This window comes from Eucalyptus grandis, chromosome 11, assembly GCF_016545825.1.
Source record: "Eucalyptus grandis isolate ANBG69807.140 chromosome 11, ASM1654582v1, whole genome shotgun sequence".
Lineage (NCBI taxonomy): Eukaryota > Viridiplantae > Streptophyta > Magnoliopsida > Myrtales > Myrtaceae > Eucalyptus > Eucalyptus grandis.
The window spans coordinates 18,524,514-18,545,242 of NC_052622.1; the positions used below are offsets into that span (position 1 = coordinate 18,524,514).

Consider the following 20,729-nt stretch of genomic DNA (forward strand, 5'->3'; position numbering starts at 1 on the left):
AAAAATAAAAAATATTATTAAAATTTGTCCACGTCAGCCGGCCGGCGTCCAGTCAACAAAATCCGGTCAAAATTGCCGGAAATGACTAAATTGGCACAACTTAAAAAGGTTTAGGACTGAATTGGCACCGAAAAAATGTTTAGGACTAAATTGGCACAAAGGCAAAAGGTTTAGGACTTTTTTGGCACTTTTCCCGAGATTAATAGGTCTTCTTCGCATCTAATTATTTCAAACAATTGAATCTCAACACTAATGCTTATTAAAACAAGGTGAGCATGAAGCAATTTTGAAATAATTCGAAGACATGATCGAACCAACATTCAGGTTCTAAGTGCATCAATAAAAAATTTAGAGATGACATCTCATGCTGGATAAAAGTTTAGAGACTACTTACAATATTATTAGTAGTAAAATGAAATAGGTCTTTTGATTTCATTTGGTCATGGTCTACAAATACTTCTGCTTATGTATACACTAAACATATCATGTAAAATCCTAAGTTAGTACACCTAAGATAAATTTACCCTCAAACTAATTTTTTTGACCATAAAGAACTTCAAATCAATAAACTCGTGATAAATTTACCGTAAACTAATTTTTTTTAACCTCCAAAAGCCTTAAGCTGATATAATTGTGATAAATTTACTTTATATTGGTTTCCGTTAAATTAGATTAATACCAAAAAAATTCACAAACTAGTATACAGGTAGCAAACGGAGAGTGAAATCTCAAAATAATACACTTATCAATTACCACATGTTATATAACTCAACAGTTTGATAGTTAAATTTAACTTAAATTAATTGAGGTAAATTTAATTTATTATATATATATATATATATATATATTAGTTTGGGGCTTTTGTTATCAAAAAATTAATTTAGAATTAATTTATTACAAGTATTACCGATTCGGGATTTTTTTGGGGTATTAACCCAAAATGAAATAAAATGGTGTAAAATGACCATCGAGTCCCATACGATTCCCCTCCAACCAACCTTCTGTCCCGACATATCGTCGTCATCCCCGAACGTCCACGTCTTTCCCTCCATCTCCCTGCGCGCACGTCCGCCAGTCAGAGTTGTCACGAGGGAGAGATAGCGATTGCGATAAAGCTCATTTCTCGCAGGAGCGGATACCCAGAAGAGCCCCGTTCTTGAGTTCTCCATCGCCGTGCTTCGTCCGAATTATGTAAGTCGCGGCCGCGGCGTTGCTTCGAACGTACCCAGGAGCTTGCGCTGTTCGAGTTTGTTCGTGCGGTGAAGAGTGTCAGTGTGTGTGTGTGTGGGATGCTAATGCAATCCTTTGTCCCTTTGCTTTTGGCTGTTGCCGAATGCAGGGAGGAAAGGTTGAAGCCGATGGATGCGGAGCAACTGAGGGAGAGCGCGCACAGGATGGTCGATTTCATTGCGGATTACTACAAGTCCATCGAGAGCTTCCCCGTCCTCAGCCAAGTCGAGGTTTCCGTTCATTCCCTTCCTCCTTCAGTTTGCATTACCTTGTTATAACTGATTGGACAGTCTGTGTGTGCGCGTGAGAGAGAGAGAGAGAGAGAGAGAGAGAGAGAGAGAGAGAGAGAGAGAGAGAGTCAGGGTTACTACACGTGTGGAGTTTTTATTATGATTGTACAAGTATCTTTTAGTTTTCATAAATGGTGCTACTGCTGATGACAGATAGACTTCTACGTAAGTGATAGCATTCCCAGAACTTTGGGTTAAAAGCGAGGCGATTGGAAAAATTTTGCCTGGAAGTCTGAAAGGATGAAAGTATATGGTTCTTTTTTCTTTTGTTTAGCATCAAGAGACTTTGAAGCAGAGCCAGGGGGCGGGTGCATGGGAGGGGACTTACCCTTCCTGGACCCTAGGTCTCCATCGAATGCTAATCCGGTGCAATGGAGTGATTCTTTCTTAAACTGAAATGCCCATTGACTCATTTATCTGCACCACGAGTTGGCATAAAATATTTGTTTCTTTCTCTAAGCTTATCAGAGTTATACCAAGAAAGTCTTTCTGGTTTCTCCATGCAGCCTGGCTACTTACGTAAACTTCTTCCAGATTCTGCACCTGACCATCCTGAATCATTGCAACAAGTTCTTGAAGGTGAGGTTCTCCTACTGCTCTTGTTTAGAAGGGTCAAACATGGGCAGTTGTAATTTTGTACTTGCAGCAACATTGTCACCTGGAATTCCAGATTACATGACTCGCAAAATTTCATGAGTATCTATCTTGTGCAGTCAAATGAATGTTTGCTGATTATATGTGTATAGAGGTAGACAGAGAGACCATGTAACATTTCCCATGGGATTAGTTAGTTGAAGAGGCCGTTGATCTAAATCTAAGCAAAGTATCTTTCTCTCTATTCTGTCATTGCAGATGTACAGGCAAAAATATTACCTGGGGTGACTCATTGGCAGAGTCCAAATTATTTTGCATATTATCCTTCCAACAGCAGTATTGCGGGTTTCATGGGAGAGATGCTCAGTGCTGGCCTCAACATAGTTGGTTTCAGTTGGATTACTTCTCCTGCTGCAACAGAACTTGAAATTATAGTTCTGGATTGGCTCGCTAAACTTCTCAATCTGCCTGATGACTTCCTTTCGACAGGTCAGTTTGTATGCTAACAATCTTCATATCTCGCTCATGATGTTGCTGAAGAAGAAATCAAACAAACTTTTGCATCTTCTTTTGTTTCAATGTTATGGCATGAATAGTTTTCATTTGACATGTGAAGTGTACAGTATTGTCGGAAGTTTTATGACAAGGTCTACATCCAATGAAAAGAAAGACATTCCCTGCCCTTCCTTATTTCATGTGATCAATGAGAAGCTAGAATTGCATGCCTTTTCTTTTCTCTGTTATGAGCTTACTTAGCATGAGCACTATAGTAAAAAATATGGGATATCAGACGACTATAAGAATATTGGTGACCTTTTATTTATTTTTTTAATCTCTGTTTGGTAACATGCTCTTGGGACCGCACTCATCTAAAATCGAGGCAATGACAATTTACTGCATTTTTCTCTTAATAATTATTTGGACTCAGGCAGATGAATCTTTTAACGAGTCGAAGAGATCAACTATCTTTGTGATTGGTAAATGAAACTCGCAGAAATCACCCTTAAGTATCATGGAGAGTGGCTTTCCAGTCTATGTAATTGATGATTTCTGCTTTCTAAGGAAAGGAAAGTTGTTATCTTTTTCCAAAGTTATTTCAAATTGTTTGACTATGAGTTAAGAATGAGCATCATTAACTTGATCATGCAGTGACTAGAATGCAATAACACTTTGAGAAATTCATATTCTGCATTTAAAGCTAATATTTTCATCTTTTAGAAAACTGTATTGTATTCTAAGACATGCGCCAAATATTTCAAAGCCTTCAGAATTCCTCTTTCCAAAAGTCTAAAAAGTACATGCCATATTGGAATAGCTTACTGTCAAGTATGATGATGCAGGACCGGGTGGTGGAGTAATACAGGGTACTGCAAGTGAAGCTGTTCTAGTAGTTCTATTGGCTGCTCGAGATAAGTTCTTAAGCAGAATAGGGAAAAATTCTCTCGATAAGCTTGTTGTTTATTCTTCTGACCAGACCCACTCAGCCTTGCAAAAAGCATGTCAGGTACTCTTGTATGCACTCAATTGTATATCCCTGGGGATGACACTAGACAATTTTCCCATGAAAGAAGCCAGTGGCTTGTTCACCTAGGAGGACCTAATCTCTATGGTTCATCTACTAGTTAAAGTATTTGATTTACTAATTCATTAAGGACCTGCTTTTGGTCTTCAGCTGATATTTGATATCACAACACTGGATAGGAGGCTTTAGTGCTGAAACATGAATTGGTCAAACAGGGAGAGTAGATCTGTGAGCCATATTTTACTGGATTTGGTTAAATCTTTACAAGGATACATCGTGTTTGGATTTAACAGGGAGGCCAAGAAATGTAGGGTTCAATATTTATGAAGTAAATGATTGGGTTTTTCCAAGACTTCTGAGGATAGCAGAAAAGTTTTACTTTCAATTTTTAGTCTCTAATATTGGTATTAAACTCTTGTGCTTTTCTTTCAAAAAGTATGCTCAAACAATTAGAAGAGTGTTATCAATTTAATGTACTGGCTCAAATTTATAGAAAGTTAAACAAGAATATTATCTATGAAGGGAAGCTTTCTTAAGTTTCTACTGGATAGGATGATTTTCTGCATTCCTGTAAAGAGAGCTTTATAGCTTTGAGATATTGCATTTGATTAAACAAATTCATCCCTTTTTAAGTTGCTGGATTTCTATCCTCGGACCCTTGATGCCCTAAAATATATTCACCTAAATGTTTCTCCTCCTTCGGCCTTATGCTGTTTAGATCTTTTGTTACTATTTTATTGGAAAATGAAACGACATTGTGGTTGTGAGCGGTATGCAGAAGACATAGAAGGCATCTTCTGCCGAGCATACACCAAGAAATGGTGGAAGATGCAAAAACGATTCTGTAGATCATCTATTTTCCTACAAAAGACTATTTACTGGGCAGTCTATGAACTTGTAGTTCATTGAGCATTTTGTTTCTCATGGCAGATAGGAGGTATTTATCCAGAGAACTGCAGGGTTCTAAAAACAGATGCTTCTACCAATTACGCGCTCTCTCCTGATTTACTCAATGAAGTGATTTCTCAGGACATATCCACTGGTTTAGTTCCCTTCCTTTTGTGTGCTACAGTAAGAAGCTTGACATTAGTTCTTATGTTGCTTTTTGTCCATTGACTTCTCAATGCAGCTACATATTAAGCTATGAAGTGTACTGTAGGCTGAGTCTCTATTGGGCTGGTCAAGATAGTAGAGAAACATAACTTTAAAAAAATTGCTTTTTGTATGCTAATTAGGTCAATATTTCTGAAAAGCATACTTTCCATATGCACAAATTGTATTGTGACAGCCATATAAGCCATATACAGTATCACCATGAATTTGCAATGATATTACATGTTTGTTAATAGAACTATCAGTAGATGCAAAGATAAGTGTTTCAGTGTGGAAGTTTTAATGGACTCTTCTTGTCCCTTCAGTCAACTTGGTATGCTGAAGTCTTTTTGATAAATCCTAACTGTTAGTTTTTATAGTGGCAACGTGACTGAGGTGTGGGACAAGTTCTCCACTGGGCTTCTTACTATAAAGAAAATAGTACTGAAACTGCCAGATTTAGTATTCGAGGATGCATTTGTTATCAGTAAAAATTGTCTATAATAAATAATGAGCAATTATTCAAAGGTTCAAAAATGTCAAATTGCCATAGTAGGTTATGGTGGACTATCAGATGGACTGCTTAGCATTTGTCTCAAACAGGAGCATAACTCAAAAGACGTATACATGGAGTGAAGTAAATCCTTTTAAAATCTCAACATTTTTTTTTTGAATGCTTCCTTTTAGTTTTTTAGTTCTTCTGCATTCAGATACAGGCATTGAATTCACAAAAGGAACAAGCTCTTTCATTTAGTCTGACTGGTTATAGTTACTATCCTTTTACCAAACAAAGTTTCATTTGTTGATTTTGGCTAGTGAATTCTATCTAATTCTGAATTTATTTCCTGTTTACATACACTAAAATATCTGTCAAGTTGAGAATCTTCCATTCATATTCAGGTTGGTACCACGTCTTCCACAGCAGTTGACCCTTTACCTGCACTAGCAACAGTAGCTAAGGTGATGCATCTGAATTTGAATGGCTATGTGTTTCTTATGAAGGTCTTAATTTTGGTTAAGTTGTTAAACCTGGTTTGAAATGTATTAAGGTATCCAGTATTATAACTTCTTTAAGCTTTACATACCTTAAATGCTCAACTCAGTGCCACTTTCCAAGAGGTTAAACTTACTGCTCAAAGTTGACCCCATCATGCAACCCGTCTTCTGGTATATGAAGCAATTAAGAGCTAGCTTTTCCAAAAATCCTGGGGTCCATGAATTTATGCTGTAGAGGATGGCTTTAATAGACAATTGAATCCTGTTTTGTTAGACTAAGCTGCTTTTGGGTGAAGAATATGCCTTTTGGACAAAAGCCATTTCTTTGTCAAGCTTTTAACTTAGGATACTCTGCATCTCTTTTCTCAATTTGAATTTTTGCCTTGTAATTAGGTGAGAATTTTTTTGTTGAATGCAGTTGCTTCTTTACTAAAAATGGACACAGGACACCATAAGGTGGTGCACTGTTAACCCGTTCCTTCACTCTTATTAACCTTTAGTTTCAATCCTTACTACCTCATTCGTTGAGGTAGCCAGTGTCAAATATATACTCCAAAATTTCATGGTATTTTTTTGCTTATAATGAACTATCCATTTATCAAACATAAGTGTACTAGTGTTCTTGTGTAGTATGACAACTGAATAGATCAGGGTTTACTTGAGCAATGTTATATTCTTTTGCGTTTGGTTGTATGACTCATTCATTGTATGACAAGCGCATATGTGAAGAGGAATTTTGTTAGAAAGTCCACCCCATAAACTTAAGCTAATAGGTGGAGGAGACTACATGAATATAAAGTGCATTTAGGAACCTTTGATAGATAATTGATGTGGGATAATACTTCAACACCTTCACTCATTTGCAAGCCGGATTACAAGCTGCACGTGAAATTTTGACTACGCACATTCACATGGAATTTTGACCTTGCATATTAGTGAAAGGGATAGCACTGGCCCTAATACCATGTTAGAAAGGCTAATCCAAAAGCTTAAACTATAGATAAAGCAGATCATATGAATATAAAGAGTACTTAAGATATGTTATCTATCGATGTGGGATAATACCTCAACAAATTTTATTACTTTTTTCAGAGAAATGGAATGTGGTTCCATATTGATGCTGCATATGCTGGAAGTGCTTGTATTTGTCCTGAATATCGGCCTTACATTGATGGTGTTGAAGAAGCTGATTCATTCAACATGAATGCACACAAGTGGTTTCTGACAAATTTTGATTGCTCAGCACTCTGGATAAAAGTAAGCCATATGCTGTCTTATTTGTCATCTGTTTATGGGATTGATGCTCCTTATCCTTGTTTTCAAGGTGACTCTCCAACATGTCTATATCTTCATTTACACTGCCCTATTCTGTTTTATTATTTTGAACCATGCGAGCACGTCTAAATTCTGTAGTCAAAGTGAACTTGTCATGTTTAAATTATCTTCCGTTGAGATTTTATTGGAGACATCCTTTGATATTATCCATGTTACTGTTTTAATGCAAAATTAGATGGCGTGGAACAAGTCATTTGCATCGTGATCAGTGGCTAACCTGTGAGAAGATAGAGCATGCAGCTCTTTGAGAAGAACCTCGAATTTATTTTGTTTTTCTACTAATGCATTTTCTAGGGAATACTGTGTTTTCCACTCAAATGATCAGTCAGATTATAAATAGTGACAGGATTGACAAAGATTTTTTTCTTATTTGGTTTTTCCAATTGAGAAGATATTTATTTAAATCCTTTTTATCATGAGCTTTTGAGCTCCCAAGATTTATGATTCACTGGCTCATCTTTTTTCTATAAGGATTCCTTTGTGTAGTTTTCTCATGCTAATGCAACACCTCAACTGAGATTGATCTATCTTATGGATGAGTATATTTACAAAGTTCATTGGTAATTTTGGCATCTATGGAGCCACCCATTCCTTTGTTATATAGTAGTATGTGCATCTTCTGAATAGATAGATCTTGCCCCATTGGGGAAGGAAAAACATTGGTAGCATCTTGCTTTCATTCCTCCTACAGATATAATCAAGCACTTTAAATTTATTGAAGTTGACATATACTCTGTACGAAACTCTGCCAGAGAGAGGAAAGTTATATGAGATAATGATGGGGAGCAATGTGGGAAACATTGTTAACAAACAAGTAGCTTGTTTGTCTTGGCATGGGTCACTCAGGAAGATGACTGGCTGTGCATTTACGTGGGTGGTATAATTTTGTTATGAGGATTGAGGAATCACGATAAAATATTATTTCCTATGACCAGGCCAATACTTTTGTTGCTAATACTTCTTTTACACAATTTGCTACACTGACCCATCAAGTCATTTTCCATTATCTGTAAACCATCGTCAAAGTTCCTTATTGTGCACTCTTTAAGTCTTACCATTGGAATCCTTCTTGATTATTCTTCAGACAAAACTCGCTTGTACAAAGTCTCGAAAGATATATGTGAATTTGCTGAGCTTTGACCTCCTCTATCATTATGGTTATTCAGTATCTAGGTGGAGTTTGGAGAGTGACATCCTCGAGGAACATTCTCTTAATTAAATAATGCAATTGCATGTCATTTGCCTCTATCTATTCTTTCAAATGCTTTTTGTTTTCTTTATCAGGACAGAAAGGCGTTGATTCAGGCCCTTTCTACCAATCCAGAGTTCTTAAAGAACAAGGTAAACTTTCATGATATTGATGTGTTACTATTTCCTTGAATTTTCATGGAAAATTAGATATAGTATTAGCTCATCACAACCCTCTCTTTTTTCATTATTGCGTTCTCCTTTATGCTGCAGTTGTTTCCAGAACTTTTTCCCCCAATGTTAAGACACAAATGCAAAGATTCACAAGCATGTAGTCTACATGTTACATCTTGGCTAATTTTTTTTTTTTATTTCACTTGTCTTGCAAGAGAAAGGGAAATTGCTTTTTACTTCAGAAAAAGTTGCATTTTCACCATTTATACTTGGAAATTTTTATAAGTAAGGTACAGATTAAGAGGATCTGCAATTCTTCTAGAACTAATTCGATTGAATAGCTCTTAGATATGTTTCTTCACTACAATGTCCTCATGAGTTTTTGAAGCAACTACCATACGTCTTGTGAGACACTAAGGAGATTAGGTCTTTTCTTATATCATCTCTAGGACTATGGCATTTGGCATTTTGCACAAATATGAATTCTTTTAGTCTTGCATTTTCCTGATTTCAGTAGAATCTATATTCTTCTGGAACTGTCGTGCTCACTACAAGATGGATAAGACAGTATTACATATGTCTTATCTCTATTGAGCCATCCGTCTTAAATGTTGGTAGTGCTGCATAGAATTAATTCGAACTGGAAAATGTGGAAGCATCTTTTTTGTCCTATTTTATGGCAGACAAGACTATCTGCAGGCATCACAAGCAAACATGGTTGTGGACTACAGAGACTGGCAAATTCCTCTTGGGCGTCGTTTTAGGTGGATTTTCTTGACATTTTTGCAACAAGTGCTTGGTTGTGTGATGTGCTCATGGGACTGCAAGGATCGTTCATGAAATAATTTCTTAGTTTTTTGCCTGTCAGTATATGTATCACGTTGTATTGATTTCTTTTGTTCTTCATAGATCACTGAAACTTTGGATGGTTTTACGGCTGTATGGTGTACAAAATCTTCAGCAGTACATCAGAAACCACATTGAGCTGGCCAGACAGTTTGAAGATCTTGTCAGCGAAGACCCTAGATTTGAGGTAATCATTTGTCTGGTTACTAGCGAATGTTTTTCTCAAAGAGTGTGGTTTGTGTTCCTTGACTAATCTGACACCGTCTACGCATGTCAAAGCCAGACCTCTATGTATGCATATTTGCACACTACGGAGAGAGAGAGAGAGAGAGAGAGAGAGTATTATCTCTAAGGCTTAATGTTTTACCAATTATAATACTTCTTTATTACATTGTACAAGCAGGTTGTCACCCCTCGGATATTTTCATTGGTCTGTTTCCGTCTTCTCTCTCCTGACAATGATGGAGATAAAGGAAACAAATTGAACCGTGATCTGTTAGATACAGTAAACTCTACTGGGAAAATCTTCATTTCTCACACTGTAAGTTCACTGGTTTCGTTGCACCATCCAAAAATAAGAGCGCCTTTCAGCATTCATGCTTTCACGAAAAGATAAATACCATCTTACGTATTGTAATGATGCAGGTTCTCTCGGGTACATACATCTTACGCTTTGCAGTTGGGGCTCCATTGACAGAAGAGAGACATGTTAATGAAGCATGGAAGGTTCTGCAGGACGAGGCATCTAAGCTGCTGGCTACTATTCAAAATAACTAAGATGTATTTGTGCCATGTATAATCTCAGTATCAATTCCATTTTTGCAGAGACCACAAGGCTTCTCTTTTACAGGGAGAAAATTCATCAAGCAATTTGCTTAGACATGATATATCCTGGTTGCAGTCCGCAGGTAGCCAAAAGTGCAAGAAAAAGGTTATTTTGTTTATGCGAATCTGAAGCACTTACAATCTTTTAACGATCAACCGGCCTCAATAGAACAGGATCAGTGCATGAACTGCATAGCTACTAATAGTACAATCCTTGTATCCATTGAGAATGTGAATGATTAGGGAAAGAAGTTTGAGTTTGATTGTCCAGTCAGGTTCAACCTCTGAGTTAGGTCTTGAAAACCATTTCCCACAACATTCCCTAGTATAGAAAATCATGAAATCCGAGGGAAAAAGAAATCATAGAAAAGAGGGATAGGCAGAAGAGGCAATAAGCAAATAAACGAATTCTGTTCTCACGAAAATGAACTAGAGATTTCCATTCCTGATGGGCTGGGTTTGCCTATATCTGCATTTCTCTCTGTCAGCCATTTCCAATGTTGAGATCTCTAGGCTTAATAAAAAGTGAACACAGGCCTAGTTGGCCCGACCATTTCTTTTGTCTTGACCAAACAAGTAATGGATCTCTTGGTCCCTCATATCGTAGTTGAATTAGAGGGCGATAGCAGGTGAAGTTGAGTCGAGCAATGCTACTGATACTAAGATCGCATCACGAAGTGCACTTACCAAACATTACGGTGCGGCAAATCGTAGTTAGGTAATCGAAGGAGTGAATCAAGTTCAAGAATTCGGGAACTTGCAAGCTTATGCTCTTTGTAAACTGATTCTATAAATTGTCTTAGGTACCTCTAATGAGTATTGATGAGACTCATCCCGTCTGATCTTTAGGGTGTTGGGGTACGAGCTAACAGCCGAGCGATGACCACGGGCGCTTTCTCCTTAACGAAAGTTATCAAGACATGACTGCTTTCTTTTCATCGAAAAAGCTGGAAAAGAAATTCCCGCAAAGAAAGTTCATTTTTTAGGGCATATGTAGAATAAGTCGGTCAAAACAATCGAGTCTCATACACATATCATACAATAAGCAATACCTAACGAGGTACCTAATGAGAAATTATTATTTTTTTGACATTATAAATTTTGTTTCAACGATTGCAAATTTGACGATGGTACTTCCCCAATAATTGTGTTTTATTAACTCCATACATATGTAAAATGTGAAATGATTTTCCTCCATTCACTCAATGTGGGGGATGGGTACTCTAAACTCTACTCTAGACTCTAGTTGGATTTGGCCCTTCTTGACATGTCACGTTTATCTTTCTTTGTTGCCTTTCATTTGGGAGGGCATCATGGAACAAACTTTGTCACCGAGTGAAGTTCTTGCACGCGAAAAACAAGAACTACCCTTGAATTTGGAAGCTTATGTCTGGTGGAATCTGCATGTTGCCCTACAATCCGTCCTCACCGATCATCTTATACAAAATATCAGGTCCGACGGACCTCGAGATTCGAGAATCTGCCACTGTTTTTGTCAAGTAGAGATTATCTTATCAGCTGCATTTTGTCCGAGCTGCTGTCGCCATATTCCTGTGCCTTGCTAGGAGCATCTCTGAGACAAGAGCAGAGAGGCCGTACGAAATTATGGTGGCGATAGAAAAGAAACCGAAAGCCAAAGCCGGGGGCACGGCGACCAGAGATGAATCTAAGGTGGAAGATGAATCACTAAGTGGAAGCTGAGGGCGTTGGTTTTATTCTCATAAATGAAGTGGAGCACCAAGAGAATAAATGCAACGTGGCCAAAAGATAAAAACAACAAAATAATATTATCATTATTATTCCAATGTCACGAGCGAAAGCCAAGGAGAAGCCTCCGAGTACATCAGAATTATTTGATTATTTTTGGTATGTTCTTCTTTTGATGTATTCGTTGATGTTGAGAGATTCTGTAATTGGACCCTGTTTCCACCAAAAAAGAAAGGTAGGCAGGCAGGCAGGCATGCATGCAAAGCGCATATGTATCATTCCTTCGAAGCTTGCTCTTCAGCTTTTATTCGAGATATTTTCTTCGGGAAAAAAAGAAGAAGAAGAAGAACGACTGGTCTCGTCAAGACGATATTTGACAGCAATCATGTCGACATTGTAAGCATCATACATTGGACGATCTGCGCTGCTTTAGCATAATTGCAATATGACATTTACATGGAATATCTTCTGTTTTATGCAATACCATATTCGCCTCGAGGACGGGGCTGAACCACAACGCAATTGATTCTCGGGTCGTTCTAGAGCATAACTTTTTGAGTCGCCTGCAATCAATCTTAGTCTTAAACACACGGTCATCAGAAGATAAAAAGCCAGATTCGATAACGAGATTTTAGGACCTGAATAATATCTTATGCAGAAGAATACAGTCAAAATTTTCACAATATTAATATACAGACATAAAGGTCTCGAAACCTTTTTAGTTAAACCTGTATTTAGTGCAAGAATCTCAATATAAAAGTTCCAAGTAGCTATACTTTAAACTTGCCACTTTAATAATATAATCGCATATACCACATATATACTAACTTTCAACAAAAAGATTGGTATTGCTAGTGGAACCGATAATGGTATAAACCATGGATATTGAGGTCCAATGCATTAAGTACCATGCGAGGGAGTCTATTTTATCCACAAAGTAGGATGGATATCTTGGTGTTTTGCTTGTCTTCCTCAAATTTGGCAATGAAGGGACTGCGCAATAGAAGATCAGTGAGATATTCCAAGGAAGTGTTTTTGGAATATGTGCTTTTTCCCAAGGTCCTAAGGAATACTTCGATGCATGCACGGTGATGGAGAATCTGGTTCTGAAGGTTGGTCAGTGTCCATTTTATTATTATGTATTGGATTCTGAGAATGTACCAAGTTGCTGCCTTACGACTACGAGGCCACCATCTGTCCTTCTCTCTTCCACTAGGTACATATATGTATATATCGGACAGAATTGATTGGTTTTTTTGGAATAATTTAGGTACTTCTCTTTCCTGAGATGTTAAGAGAAAAAGACAGGTCTTGATGATGTATGTAAGTTTTTGAGTTGTGGCCGTAATACGAAGATAATGATTCTTAAAATATCGTTTCGGGCATGATCCATATGACTTCCGATGGAGTCTTCGGAAGCCTTGTCGAACCTGTCGGTGTAGAGATTCAAGGTTGGGCAGTAGGCGCGGCGGGTCCACGAGATAGAATCGTCTAGCTCAAGATTTGAGGCAACCGCTAACACGGACGTCATGCTTGGCCTCACGAGCCAAGGATAGAGATATAGTAGTGAGCTTGTAACACCACAAAACCTACATGTATTAGGTCACCCAATAATAACAAATTTAACTCTTTTTAATTAACTGATACCCGAAAGAGAATTTTCCTTATCAATTGCAAACTTAATAACTCGTACCCGAGTCCCTGAATTATTAAAAAAATCAATAATAAAAAAATATTTTCGAGTCTCGAAAAAAAGGGGTCACAAATTTGTGACCAACCCTATCTGTCACGTCAAATATATGATTAATGGGTACAACATTTAATCAGAATTATTCATATTTTTGTAACTAATTATCGTGGTTAGGATTCTCTTGAGCGTGAAGTGTAAATCACACGATCACTATTGAAATGATTGACACGTGTAGTTGAAGTTATAATGAATCAAGCCGATCGTCGCCACCGACATCCGACCAAATGAAAAATTGCATTATCATAGCCCAAAACAAAAAAAAAAAAAAAAAAAACTTAATACTTATTGCTATATAGAAGGAGGTTGTACAATGAGAATTGAGTAGCCACGTAGAGGGGGGACGACCACCACAGACGGTCTGCATGTTAAGCACATGCCTGCATATATTGTACACTTCATGCGTTGCACAGAGAGAGAGAGAGAGGGAGAGACAGAGCGGCGTCGCCATGTGAGCGATTCGGACGTATGCGTTTGGAACGGCCTGCCGTCCCTCGCCGAAGCTGTGGACGCAGGTGGAGAGACTTGAGAGCGTTTCGCACAGAAACGACAGCAACCCAGCAACGCGACACCCCCCCATCTCCAGTGCATATTACAGCTCACAAGTGTGCTGTTCCGTGCTTTTGCCAGTCCAATCCGCCCACTACATTCTGGCATGCATCGATAAACAAATCACGTAAATACATGGATGAATAGACAAATGAGTAAAGTGGTCGGAAAGGGATAGAAAGGTTGGGCATGACACCTGCAGAAACATTATTTTACACGGTTCTGTTCAGTAGATTTTCTTAGAAATTGAATAGGGTTTTGTTTTTCTGCTTTTCGCATGGTGATTTTCTCTTACATTTTGTGTATAGCGGAGAAATTAGAAGACCACTCTTAGAAAGTCTGAAGAGAAAAAGTTTAATTTTATAGATAAAGAGCATATGAACCTGATAAACAAGTAATGTGAAATATTTCAACAATAACCAAAAAAGGATTAGTATCCATGGAATTAATATCTGTGATCGAAACATGAATCGCCGACTCCTTCCTTGTATTTTTTTATTATCCGATATCAACTGCTTCATCTAATGGATTTTATGAATATGATATGATTTCAGAATTTAGTGCGGATACCTCTAGAATGACAAACCAAGTACAATGAGCTTGCACTTTCTTTGTCACTGAGTCGAGTCGTGTCATTTTAACAAAGCACACGAAAGACATACGATGTTAGTTTTGTCGATTTTTGTTAAGATAACGTAAAACTGTACCCTTGATTTTAAAAGTTAGTATGTATTTAATGTAGCCATTTCAACATTGCAAGCCCGCTGAGTCATTAGTGGACCACTTCATTGAAAAGTTTCCCTTTTCTTGTTGGGAATCCACAAAAGATGAGCAATTATCAAACTATATATCAGAAAACAGCGTGCTCTGTCTAGAACAAAGCTTGCATATGCTGTCCAGCATGCATTACTTTTAACCTTAGTGGAATTTAATGAAAGAAAAAAGATCCACTTAAAATAAAAATGAGACAAAGAAGAAAAAGAAAAAGCTTTTGTTCTTCTCGGAATTCCTCAACGAGTTCCTTCATCATCAAGCAACTTAACAACTCCTGTGGGTCTAAATGAAATCCCAAAGAGGAATTCCATTTTGATCTTACATCAGGCATTATACTGATTATATTATATTATTCCATGGTTGAATCTTTATATGCTTTCTTTATCTCCAAACCAACTTGTCCCTCCGATATGCTTTTGATGTGTGTTCCACCAACATGGGATATCCGCAAGATAATCGCGCACACGAATTTCTCTAAAAGAAAAATCGGAGACGCATCATCATAGGTTTCTCGGAATTTGGGGGATTTTGCCTGAGAATTTGTGATAAGGTGGTTCATATTCTTTTCGATAAGGGGCATCCTCTGACTTCACATCAATGATGGTGTCGCCCATTTTTAAGGTTTGGTACCCGGCCAAAGACTATTGGCAACTTGCCGACATTCGGGCACCCTCCATTCTAAGAAAATGGAGAAATGCGCACCTGATATATGAATTTTAGTCGAACGTGAATGGTGAAGAAAAAAAGTTATGCGTTGATTTTATATATATATATATATATTCATCATGTGGAATATTTGAAATCCTTAATTTTTTTTCCTCCCTTTTCTAAAGTGGACCAATAAAGGGATTCACATGCTAATTGATTATTTTTTAAATCCAACTTTGTATATAATAATTCAGGGTACAAAAGGATCTATTGGACTAGACTGAACTAGCCTGGTTTTAGGTAATGTCGAAAAGCGCCGATCTAGTTCCTAGTTTCATAAAATTGAAACCGGTGAATTTTGATCAAGTTCCTGATTTTAGGTTTAGAACCACCCACCTAAATTGGATTGATTTTTTTTTTTTTGAAGAGAGGGGAAGAGTAATAAACATGATGGTTTTAGCCTCATCCGTTCCACAAACAAGAAAATAGATATGGATGTGAATGATGGAGACTCTGGAAAATAGATATAGATGTGAAGGATGGAGACAAAGAGAGAGAGGATGTTCTTGAAAGGACTCGAGAAATAGGGAAGGAGAGTCCAAGAAGATCAAGGCTTGAGCAACTTCTAAGAGACACTTTGGGAAAGATGAAGCAATTTGGAAGAACCGATAGTATTCGCATGAACGACCTTAACTTCGTGACTTGAATATTTCTCAAATTATGCCAATCCTAGAGATTGCCATTTATGATCAGGTTAATCTCATTAAAAAGTCTAACCTTTATCCCCGCAAGATGTCGGCACTCCAAATTCTCTTTCATCTCACTAATATCTAAAATATGTATCAATCACTTAAAAATATCTTCCGTCACGTTTCCGTCCACAATAACTATAGAGGGCCCTACTCTGTTTATTAGGATGGCTGTGATTGAAGTTCATTTCCAGGTCATTAATACAGATTTGAAATACTGGTCTACGGCATGTTAGAGTGTCGGCTTTTGCATTTTTATTTTTATTTTTTTTTTGGTGGGTGTTCCCCTTTAAGGTTTGACGAGTTGTCATTAGCTAAATGGTTAGCAACCAAATTCTAGGTTCTAAGCTAATCTCTATCAAGCATTGAGAGGATTATGTGGCTGGCTCGGGATTTCGTTCAACACCTACCAGATCTCTCTCTCTCTCTCTCTTATTATTATTATTATTATTATTATTATTATTATTATTATAATTGGCTGCATTCTCATGGCCCCATGTGGCAAAATTCCTGCCGTTTTCATTCAATGTTCGGCAACCCAAACTCGAGATACTATACTAACAAGTCGATTGAAAGATACTATGCGTAACATAGATTGATCTAGCAGGAGATTCTTTCGAATTTCACCGTCTTACCCTAAGCACAAAAGACTATTATATTTATGTCACGCTCTGTGATTCTCCCATATCAATGAACTCTTGGGAGCAAACCTTGGGGTCATCAAGTGGAGAATGAGGATATAAAGAGGATGAACTCAATTAGTTTGTAGGAGTGGTGTCAAGATGGTTGATGCTAGAAGTTCGAGAATAGAAGAATTATATTACTTAGGAGCTCTGAAGGCGGAATTGGCCTCCCATGCATAAATTGGTTGAGAGCTGATACCGCTCTCCTAATAAAGTCATGGCAAGCCAAAATTAGTTGTTAAACCTAAAGAGATCTATTGTTTTGCTCGATGGACTAGACGTTCAAACCAAACTAGGCGTGATATGACCTCGTATAAAGAAGCTATTCGATGTATTGTTTATTGAAACAATTATAGAAGGAAGACTAATCTAGGCGTCTCATGGGTTATTTCATGACCAAGGAACTATTGACTCATGACAAATGGTATCAGACTAAGGATCTTTCTAGTAGGTGGGTGATTCAAGGAAAAACCTGTGGTCTTCCTGATCATGTGAGGGTGGAGAGTGATCGTCGAGGCCATAGAGGCTTGGACAACGTGCAGCACTCATCTAGTTTTTAGGATGGCAATAGGGGGCATAGAAAGGAACCAAATTACTCGCTGAATGGAAATAACATTTTTAGATCAATGGGAAAATCTTAAGAAGAGGTCTACAATCACGTTTCCATCAAGGGGGAACCCTCGGTTGGCTTGCAAAGATCAGATTGAGCTTAGTAGGCAAAAGAATGTGCCACCACTGGGGTGCAGTTGGCTAGGTGTGCCACACTTGTCGGGGAGCACAAATGATTGGAGATTCACAAATGGCTTTGATCAGGGGAAGCAAGCAATAAAACGGGTGGTCTATTCTATTGAGCAAGCGTTGCCATCTATGTAAGTCTTGGGGAGTGGCATTGATGGTTAGGGAAACGTAGGGAAGCGACAGAATAGCCACAATGAGCATGTTGCGAAATTGAGTGGTGGAGTTCGTCATGGTCCGTAATTCTCCCATACCCGTGAACCATTGGGAGTAAAGCTTGGGGCTATTGAGTGAAGAGTGAGGATGTAGAGAAGATCAACTCAATCAGTTCATGGGAGTGGCATCAAGACAATTGATGTTAGGAATTCTAAGATAAAAGAATTATATTACTTAGAAGCTTTGAAGGCAGAGGTTGGTCTCATGTGCACAAACTGATCGGGAGCTAATGCCGCTATCCTAATGAGGTCATAGCAGGCCAAAACTAGTTATTGAACCTAAAGAAATTTACTATCTCTCTCGATGGATTAGATGCTCTAGCCAAATTAGGCATGATACAACATCATATGAAAAAGCAATTCCCTGTATTATTCATTGGAACAACTATAGAAGAGAGGCTAGTTTGCGAATTTCACTCGCCAAGTGCTGCATGGGTTATTCCACGGTCATGGAACTACCGATCCGTGACACTTACCTATCGATGGGGGAAGTCTACCTTCCCCCGACGACCGCTATTCTCGAGTGAATTTTTGTTCCCAACCCGAGTGAGAATATTTTTGAATTTTACGTGTCGGAGTTGAGAGGAAAGAGTTTGAGGATTTATTTAAGTCATAAATCTCCTCCTTTATAATTATAATTGGCTCTTTTCTCATGGCCACAAGTGGCAAAATTCCTGCAGTTTTCGTTCAATGTTCAACAACTCAAGCCACCTACCCCTCGCCAACCATTTGCCATCCTTTAATTTTCTTTTTTTCTTTTTTTTAATGAATACTTCTTTTGTAATTAATCATAATTACCAATAATATCCATATTTACTGAAAATAAGTTGTGCACACGGAGCTAGCTTAATTTTTCATAACCCCACAACTACAAGAGACAACGTCGAAACAGATTTCCATCTCACACCTCGTGCTTCTAAAAGACATGAAATCCGAATCAGCCTTGCTTGAGCTTGCTAATTTTTTATTAAGAAGCAAGAGCCTTACTTGCTAATTCAGTGTTTAGATTTGCATTTCTTTTTTGAGTATGAAACCCCAGATCTGCTGATCATCATATTATGACATTGCCCAATTTATTAATATTGAAACGATGAAAACTAATCGTTTTTTCCGTTCATGATAAATCTGAATCGTTCCACCATCCGTTAACATATTGTAACATGGCTCATGGATTGTATCCAAAATATTTTTCTTCAGAGGAAAATTAGGAAAATCTGCAATATTGGATAGTTACACACAAATTATCAGATAGATCAATGGGTTTTATAAGGCAATATTCTAGAGGAGAAAGAGCATGAGAATCTCTCCATCATATTCCCATGCAAATAGAGAGAGAGATTGCTTTATGCTGGTCCAACTTAGGGTCATGTCGCATCGGATCGATAGTGATAGTTAAACCTACCAAATACGAACGACTGAAACATTTACGTACAGCGAAATTTTCCTACTTTTTTATTTCCATCCTAATTTTTTTCCTAGAAAGGAAGGAAATTTTTTTTCAAAAAAACAGAGGTCAAAGGAATGATGGGACCGGAGTTTGAGATCAGGTGAGGGAATCAAATTACGAATTAACTTCTTTTAATTATTCATTAGCGACGCACATAGGTCAAGATTACGTCTTCTTCGTGGGGTATTTTTGACTTTCTAAATAGAAATTCGATTTCCCCTTATCCAGATTTTGGCTTTGATTTAGCCAATTTCTCTCTCTCTCGATCTCTCTCCTCAAAGTCGTGCTCAGTCGACATTGAGCCTGAGGTGATGGCTAGTGGTCGGCCTTTGTCTTTCCCGATTTCAAATATCTTGATTAATAAATTTTCCAAACAAACTATAGAATAGTAGGTGTGCCAAAAGCATCCTCAACCGTCGTGCTTGGAGAGGATGACTATCGGTAAGGAGGTCATTAAGCTTGGCATGGTCCCTATTGATCGGCCTTTCTCTTTCTCCATTTCGGGATATCTTGATTATTTAATTTTTCAAGAAAAAGAGATATAGAATGGTAGGTGTGCCCAACACATTCTCGTTGTTATTTTGCATGAAAAGTCTCATACATAGTATATGGATAATTATTAAAAAATCTTAAATCAATTATACTTGTGTCAATTCAACCTTGGCCATTTTTATTTGGTCAATTTAATCATAAAAATTTTGACATTTTATTAATGTAATCCATCAAACTAATTTTAGCTGAAAAATTTCACATTTTATATGAATGATTTTTTTTTAATTTTTTGAAGTATTTTTTTTATTTTTCCTTTTTCCTTCTTCCTTTTTTTTTTTTCAAAGTGGCCAGTAAGGATCGCTGAAGCTTGCCAGCCACAGCAACGATGCCTAGTGGCTGGTGAGCTCCAACAACTCTTGCGTAGCCATTGTGAAAAAAAAAAAACAAACAAACAAAGAAAAGAAGGAAAAATAGAAGAAAAGAAAAAGTATAAAAAAAAAAATAATAATAATAATAATAATAATAAAATAATAATAATAATAATAATTTTTTAATTAAAAAAATTATTCACGCTAGCGTTGTGTTACATCCGACACCTGACTTTTGGCCAAAAAGTGATCTAATGGACTATATTAGTGAATTTTTTAAGATTTAACATTAAATTGGCTAAATTAAAATGTTTATGATTAAGTTTGCATAAATGCAATAGAAGTATGACTTTTTTTTTTAAAAAATTTTTCCCATAGTACATGTGCGGCTCCCACCTTTTTGGGTCGATCTTGGTGGTCAATTGGCCAAATATTTCCGATCGATGAGCCATCCATAATTGCAATTTTTTACACCAAATAAAACCATATTATTCAAAAGGAGCACCCAAGAAAATTTTGTATT

The 20,729-nt window shown here is 37.4% G+C and overlaps 1 protein-coding gene across 8 annotated transcripts; it reads left to right on the forward strand.

The window, feature by feature from the left end:
* The first annotated feature begins 1,012 nt into the window (after positions 1–1,012).
* Positions 1,013–10,360, forward strand: LOC104425219 (tyrosine decarboxylase 2). Of its 8 annotated transcripts, none has more exons than XM_039305597.1 (13): positions 1,030–1,240; positions 1,340–1,460; positions 2,027–2,099; positions 2,373–2,603; positions 3,455–3,618; positions 4,567–4,707; positions 5,629–5,688; positions 6,817–6,981; positions 8,344–8,400; positions 9,121–9,185; positions 9,331–9,454; positions 9,671–9,808; positions 9,913–10,360. In XM_039305597.1, the coding sequence occupies exons 2-13, from the start codon at positions 1,359–1,361 to the stop codon at positions 10,042–10,044; spliced, it is 1,452 nt and encodes a 483-aa protein (XP_039161531.1). In that variant the 5' UTR covers positions 1,030–1,240; positions 1,340–1,358; the 3' UTR covers positions 10,045–10,360. The 8 variants fall into 8 exon arrangements, 5 of the variants coding, with proteins under 5 accessions (XP_039161532.1, XP_039161533.1, XP_039161534.1 ...); XM_010037844.3 differs by having other exon boundaries at positions 1,031–1,191; XR_005547844.1 differs by lacking the exon at positions 9,913–10,360 and having other exon boundaries at positions 1,013–1,191; positions 9,105–9,185; positions 9,671–9,687.
* Positions 10,361–20,729: the final 10,369 nt, after the last annotated feature.